The sequence below is a fragment of the Ipomoea nil genome, unplaced genomic scaffold (genome assembly GCF_001879475.1).
Source record: "Ipomoea nil cultivar Tokyo-kokei standard unplaced genomic scaffold, Asagao_1.1 scaffold1125, whole genome shotgun sequence".
Taxonomy (NCBI): domain Eukaryota; kingdom Viridiplantae; phylum Streptophyta; class Magnoliopsida; order Solanales; family Convolvulaceae; genus Ipomoea; species Ipomoea nil.
Window position 1 is genome coordinate 741,515 of NW_017617553.1, and position 8,147 is coordinate 749,661.

The 8,147-nt window shown below is 38.1% G+C and overlaps 1 protein-coding gene across 1 annotated transcript; it reads right to left on the bottom strand.

Annotated features, from left to right (window-relative positions):
- Positions 1–2,518: 2,518 nt before the first annotated feature.
- LOC109183392 lies at positions 2,519–3,562 on the bottom strand. Its single transcript, XM_019333472.1, has 2 exons — positions 3,233–3,562; positions 2,519–3,112 (listed from the first exon to the last, which is right to left on the bottom strand). Exons 1-2 carry the CDS (start codon positions 3,560–3,562, stop codon positions 2,519–2,521), a joined length of 924 nt encoding a protein of 307 aa, XP_019189017.1.
- Between the last annotated feature and the right edge of the window lie 4,585 nt (positions 3,563–8,147).

An 8,147-nucleotide genomic window follows, 5' to 3' on the forward strand; every position in this document is an offset into this window, starting at 1 on the left:
GAGAAAAGACTTATCTCACCATCTCTACCTTCACAACTAGACTCTAGAAACGCCCAACAAGTCCAAACAATGTTCGAACTTGTTACTAGTTACCGCAGAACATCACATTCACTATAATAAGAGTCATCGGCTTGAACCACAATAGCTTCCTGCTTCTTCAACTCCTCCCAATCAGCCTCTTCCAGATTAGCTGGCTTTTTCGCCTTCAAGGTTTTCAGAAGGCCTTGTTGTGCCAACAAATCTTTTACCCTAGATTGCCATAACCCAAAATTCCCTGTACCATCAAACTTTGATACCTTGAATTTTATACTTGAACGGACCATCTCAACAGTACTCTGATACCAATTTGTTGAAATTAACAGGAACAAGAAACATTAATAATAATGACAAATAGGGTAAAGAAGACAAGATTTACGTGGTTCGGCAATGTGCCTACGTTCACGAGAGTGAAAGTATTCTCTTATTATTTGTGATGGTGATAGTGGTGACACAATTCTTTAGGGATACACCCAATATATTTATAGACATCTAATCCCTATACAATAAGTCTACCCGTTTCACTCCTACTCCTAGTATGAGACAAACACTTATTCATAATCCATATATGAGACAAACTCAACAAAAACATACACGAAGTGGAAGTATAAAAAAAACTCATGATAAAATCAAAGAACGTGAATGAAACACTGCAAGATGAATGTTGGATATACGTGCAAGAGGAATTAGTCCAATTCGAACGAAATAAGGTTTGAGACTTCTTATCGAAATTAGACAATCTAAATGTGATCGTCACAAAATCGATTTTTAGGAATAATTGAACAAATATGACAACAATAGAATAGTCGTCAAGAACAAAACACACCTGGTAGCACAATGATATTTACAAATGAAAGCCATTGATTTTGAAAAAATATTCGCACAAGTGGAAAGATGGGAGTCCATCCGACTTCTTCTCATTTCAATCACATGCACATTGAGAATCTTCTACAACAAGTAGATGTAAAGACTTCAGTCTGAAATGGGTATCTCAAAGAATAAGAGTTTGTAGCACAACCTAAAGGGTTCGAGAGCTCAAACCATCCAGATCATGTGTACAAGTTGAAAAATGGCAATTTATATCGTGCACCAGGGTGCGCATTACATTGTGCGCCCTGATGCAAAGCGACGTCGTTTCACATAATTGTATAAACAGATACACATAATTGTATAAACAAACACACATAACTGTATAAAAAAATACACATAATTATATAAACAAATACACATAATTGTATAAACAAATACACATAATCACGTCAATTGCATATCATGCCTCCCAAAACGACGTCATTTTGGGAGGCGCGGGGCGCACAGTACTATGTGCACCGTGGTGCAGGGTATAACAATTGTTCAAAAATACCCTTACAAACTAAAACAAGTGTTCAGGGCATGGTATGAAAGACTCACTGAGTACTTAATACAAAAAGGGTACACCGGAGAAAGTTTTGATAAAACATTATATTATTTATCAAAGTCGTAATCACCATGAACTATATGTCTTGAGAAGAGGCATAAAACCAGAGATGTGTATCTTTTTAGTATCGAGTGATGCAGCTTCAATCAATGCAACCCTAACTTCTGAGAGTATATGTGTATATATACTTCTTGATTTGGACACTCTCCAAATATAACTATGGTTGTAAAAGGTAGGACTTTGTGAAGTAAAAGATCTTGAATCTTCAAGAAGATTTAGTCCATACCTCAAGAGATGATTCGCTGATATTCTTCCAAACTAATCATCTCATAAACGCGTATGTCAGCTTTTAGGAATTTTCCTTTATCAGACCTTCGGTGGTTTGATCCAGAGATGCGTCTGTTGATTTTACTGATCAATCAGGCTTCTTCAAGGACGGTCAGACACCAAGCTAAACCCTATCGTAATTTGCCATAATAATATTGTCAATTACATGTTGGGGTTTTTCTTTAAATAATAAAACACTAACAAACTCCCCTTTTGGCTATTATTTGGCAAAAAAAAAAAAACTCAACTAAGGATAGGGTAGCAAAAACATAACAAAAAAATTGTTTCAAAAGTCAGAGAATAAACCACCTTCCTTCAACAAAAAATGCCCAAACAGGGCCAGATGATACTTCCAACAACCAAAACAAACAATAATACTCCCCCTGAGTATAGTACTCCCCCCTTTTGCCAATGATAGGCAAAAGACATTGGGGGCTTCAACAGGAGCAGCGTCAGACTCAGACAGACTCAAACGAAGTAAGACAGACGCCAGTTCTGTGCGAGCAATGTTGAGCTGATCCGAGATAATGCTACTGACATTCTGTAGCTTAGACACATGGGCCTTCAACCGTAAGGACAGCTTCAAATCACGACCATTGGGTGTACTTTCATCACCTTCAGCAACAGAGCTCACCAGAGCATCATCAGGTCGAACATCCTTGATGTGCTTGCCAGTCAATAGGCGTGGGTCTGCGGTATAAGTCAGAGAAGGAGTAATGACCTCACTAGGCATAAGAATCAGACCTTGGATGTGAGCACACCACAAATAAGATTAGGGTATGGAAGTTTAACCTTTTGCTCCCTGGGATGAATCAAGGTGAGCATATGACTGAAGATCCGCTTCCCTAGGTCAACTGTCATCTTTGTGCCAACTCGAAAGATTAGACCAACTAGAGTTTTACTGACTGTATGAAAATGAGCAGATGGCAGCCAATTGTGCAGTGCAATCCGGTGAAGAATAACAAATTTTGAAGTGAATTCAGAGCTGGACAGAGCATTAGTATCAATGGATGGCCATTCAGTCACCACTCCTTCAGTAAGAGTCTTAGCCACCAGATCCCATTCAATGATCTCATCTTCATCAACTGGCTTCAACCCATAATACTCGTTGATCACATCAGGGCCAAACACATACCAATCACCACGGATGAAAATTCTCATGCACCATTTGCTTGTCAGATCATCAATTTCTTCGTTCAGATTGCAGTAGAATTCATATGTGAGCAGCTTAGAATAGTCACAAACAGACTTCACAGTTTTCAGAAGGCCAACTTCACGTAGAAGGGGTAGCACATCACACACCGAGTTTAGCAGATTTTCATCAACTGATCTCTGGACAATCAACCCCCTTTTTTACCATTGTATTTTCTCTTTAGCAGCATCAGATACAAACTTGGACTTGTAGATTGAGGAATCAGGACTTTATGGGATTTCGATAGGAACACTCGGTACATCAGGGGTGACACTTCTTCCCCTTGGTTTGGTAATAGGCTTCATTTTCTTGACTTTGGTAGATGGAGCAACAGCAGGAGCTTTACCCTTAATAGAAGATCTCAAGTTCTTAAACACTTGTCTGACAGGAGGATCACTCTCAGCAAACTGATCTTCTCTTCTTTTCTGGAACCCCTTTTCTCTTGGACTTCCGTGTTTCCCTGACAAGTGAACTATTTGTAGGACTCGGTGACACAGAATTGCTGGTCTCAGACCCAGGTGTAGTAGAGGTAGCCATAAGCTTGTTGACTTCCCTGATTTTAAACGTTGTGGAGCCTGCGTCTCAGCCATCGACGCAGTGAAAAATATGATAATCAAATTTGGCAGAAAGGATCACTCATCGGAGAGTGCTTTAAAACATGTGAATACTCTTTTCCAGCTAGTTATGAAAAAGAAACTGAAGTTGGACCCTGTTCTTCGAGATAAAATAATTGTCACAGTGATATCAAACTATCCGGAGTTTTATGAGCACTGGTCAGATGAAGATACAAGCACCCTAATGGTGATGGCTTCTGAGGCAGATGATGACATCAGTCTTACCGCCATTGATGCACCAGAGGATGGAAACCGAGCCGGGGAGTTTCTGAAATACTTTGGGTAGCGGGCTTTAGACTGGGATGAGGTATCTCGACGACGGGTTGATGCTCAACTACTATACCTGCAGGCAGCCCAGGAAGAAGCACAGCGAAGAAGAGTGTATCTTCAAAATAGGTCAAACACTTCTGATACCCCTATTGAAATTTCACCTGATAAGCCTACTGAGTCTTTGTCTACTGCTGCTGAGTCTGGTATACTTTCTGTGTTTTCTGATAATAATCCCTTATGTTCTGTTCCGGGTTCTCAAGAGTCATTGTTACCTGCTACTACGAATATATATGCTGATCCATTCTGTTTGTCTAATGTTGGTATATCTGAAACTGAAAAATCTATATATGTGCCTGAAAAATCTATTGTTGTGTCTGTCTCTGATAAAGTTGTCCCAACATCTGCTGATACTGATGGATCAATCCAAGTTGTGTTGACATCTGATATTGAAATACCTGATGATATAGTCACTGATGACCTAGAGTCCACAGTTCCGGTTAAATCCTCTATTGAACTCTGTCCGGTTGAAAACACACTAAATGAGTCTATTGTTCCCCCTTCTAAACAATCTGAGAGTACTCATCCATCTAATCCAAATGTTGCTATTCCTTCTTATACATCTTCTAGTCCGGCTGAGAGTCTAGAACAAGTTTGCTATTTTCAAATTTACCCACTGACTCAGTTCATGTGCCCTACAAAGTGGTAAGACCAAGGCCTGTGCCTTCGAATTCAACAGACAGTGATGATGAGAAAATATTAACTGAAGTGTATGGTAATAAGCCCTCACTGCGAGCAATCTCTTGCTTAGCACAACCCTAGGAGGTGGCCTAGCTCCATAGGATGCTTACAAATCAAACCCTAAAAACAAGACTTCAAGCATAGCAAGTATTCAATCCCCAATTCAAGAATTAAGTCACATAGGTTTCATAATCAATCACTTCACAATTCAATCACTAATTAATCTAGCCAAGCATAGTAATCAACATTGAAAGCATGAAATCAAACATAAGAAAGCAATATAAAAGTAGAATTAGAAATGTACCAATGTAGAGTACATACTTGCTGAGATCTCTTGATTTAGAAGGTTGTCAATCTCCCTCTTCAATTGATCTTCAACGGAAATCTAGAGAGCTATCTAAGTGTTTCTCTCTCTACAATATGAAAATCTCCTGAAAAACTAAAACTCTTTCTTTTTCTCACTAACTCCTACCTAGCCTCCCTAGAAATGAATCTTTAAATGACTTAAATAGCCTTCCCTACATAACTTCTGCCCAAGGTCACAACGCCATCCACAACGCATGTCACAATGTGCGTTGTGTGATTAAGTTCCCTATCTATGCATCCTGCAATGTTCGTTGTGCTCCTCGTGGACTTTTCTGTTTCTTCACAACGAGCATCACAACGTGCGTTGTGCCACTCGTGGATCTTTCTGCTTCACTACAATGGATGTCACAATGTGCGTTGTGCCTCCTATCTTGGCCTCGGCTTGTCTTCTTTTCCCGCTTTGTTCCGTCCTATGCCACTTTGCCTCGTTTTAATCCAAATTATCCTACAAAACCATAAAATACAAAGTGTGGTGATATTTTATAACACAATGCACACACTTAGCTTAAATGGCCTAAACATGGTACACAAAGGATCATAATTAGCTCAAAACGCACATAAACGAGACCCTAAAACTAGGTGTCTTTGACACTTATCACTATTGTAACAAGTAACCACAGTGTGTCCAAGATTCCCACATAATTGACACTTGGGCTACCAATTTCCATTCCGGCCACCACGGCCTCGTCCGCCATCGACGCGGTACCGGTCGCCGCCTCCACCATGCGAATGGCCACCGCTATTCTGCTCGGAGCGTGACCGCCGCCACCTCGTCGCTGCTGCCCGCCTCCGCGTTGAGCCGCAAAGGCTACCGGTGAAGAACCGCCGTGATCACTACTTGCGACGAATTCCTCCGCTCCCAAGAAGTCAAGTAGTTCTTGGAGCGTGACTGGCTGTCCATGAACATTGAGGGGGGACGTCAACCCATGAAACTCAGACCGCAACCCCTTGAAGACATAAAGATTTTGTTCTTCAAGGGATATTGGTCGATCGGCGAGAGCAAAGTCCTCGACCAAAACCCGTGCCCTTCCGATATAGTCCGCAACCGAGGAATCACTTTGATGAAGCAATTGAAGTTGGCCAAGAAGGTTCAAAGACCTAGCCCGTGAAGAAGACGCAAGGGAGCGAACGACGGCCTCCCATGCCGCCATGCTGGTGTGATATGATGACCGATCGCCAACAACATAATCTCCTCCGATAAAGAAGACATAATTAATCATAGAAAGGAGCGCCTAATCTTGACGTACCCATGCATGATACATCGAATTTGACTGAACGATGAGCCGTCATCGTCGGCGGGGAGAAAGGTGGGTGGACATGGATTCATCCCATCAACGAAACCCATCAGGTCATGACCGCGAAGAAAACGAACAACCTGAGCTTGCCAAAGCAGGAAGTTCTTGTATATCAGTTTTATACTAATAAAGTGGTGTACGGTGGACAATGAAGAATTAAAAGATCCGTCAACTATGTGAACGAAACCCTAGCTAGCTGATACCAGATGAGAACGGATAGAATTGTATTGAATGAACATCATTATATTACAGGAGTCCTAATAAAAATTATATACCTTGAATTCATTCACACAGAAAATTAACTTGTAGATATTTTTACCAAAACTTTAGACAGGAATATATATATGTATATATATATATATATATATATATATATATATATATATATATATATCTAAAAACATAATAAGCTTCAATCCAGGTTATACCCCTGGTTTATGTCCATATTTTCCGTTAATTTTTTTTGTACCTTGTGCTATAAAAGCTGTAGTACATAATTTTTTGGACAAAAATATCCCTGCCGTTATAACTTCTATTATCTTTCCACATTATTATTACCATGTACATGCATACACAATATTTTTTCTTACATCCTTCAATGGAAAGTTTGAAATCATTTAGATTTTAATTAAAATGTTACTATAGTTATATTTAGTAAATTATCATTTCTATAATTCTTACCTCAATAATATTAATATGAATTATACAATTATATATATATATATATATATATATATATATATATATATATATATATATATATATATATATATACACACACACACATACACACACACACACTATATATATATATATATATATATATATATATATATATATATATATGTATGTATGTATGTATGTATGTATGTATGTATGTATGTATGTATGTATGTATGTATTTTTTTAATTAATTAATTAATGAGATTCTAATTTCTATTTATTACAAAACCAAAAAAAAATAAAAAATTGCACTTAATTAACTCCATTACAATTACCAATTAAAGTATTCAATTCAAATTATGGAGAGATAGATGATATAGACTGATATTGTCATTGAAGTAGTGCCACAATAATCCGTGAGTGGGTACATGGGCTGCCAAAAGTGCATATATGCATGCTTGGTAAACTTTGAAGAATCATCTCCTTGTTAAGCATATTGTCTCTATACAAATGATAGATGCTGAATATGCTTTCTATACACGGGCATATTCATAGTGTATATCAAATTTTTCATTCAAAATATTTCCCATGATCACAGGTCTAATTCCCCTCAAACTAATATATTTTATATCGTTTGTGAGCATCTCTCCTAAAATAAATAATAAATAAATAATTTGTTTTATGCTTGTGAGTTTCATGAATCACCATTTAATTCGGTTTTATTTTTCTTGAAACAAATTAAACAAACAAGAAGTTTACTCAAAGATCCAAAAGCAGGTCAGTATAAATGAAAGGAGGGTAAAACATCCACTTCATGCAACCAGTCACAGAAAGCGATTCCCGAACTAACACATGAACAATCTGATTCGCTTATTTCTTAACAAAAGTGATATACATGTTGAGAAATGAACAAACATATCTTTGATATCTAGAAGCACAAGATCAAAAGAAGAGTCTCCAAACTCAGAGTTAAGGCCAAGAATAACTTGGAGAGTATCAGTTTCTATCGGAAGACTATCAAAGCCTTAATTAAGCCTTTATCTTTCAACTAACTGATCAAGAGCATCTCAGATCAAATAACCATTTAATCCTTTATGTGAAGTCGTAAAGATAATATAGCCACCACACATGGCCATTGGATAATGCAATAACCAAAAGTGGGCACACGCCAAAAGTGTCCCGTTTAGTAAATCTGAAAGAATTATCTCTTTGTTAAGCATATTCTTGGT

Bases quoted from the DNA above. Each gene is read 5' to 3' on its own strand.
- LOC109183392 (XM_019333472.1), bottom strand. From the start codon at position 3,562: ATGGCTGAGACGCAGGCTCCACAACGTTTAAAATCAGGGAAGTCAACA. The intron at 3,113-3,232 runs GTACCGAGTGTT...TTGATTGTCCAG, and splicing joins GAAGAAGTGTCACCCCTGAT to AGATCAGTTGATGAAAATCT.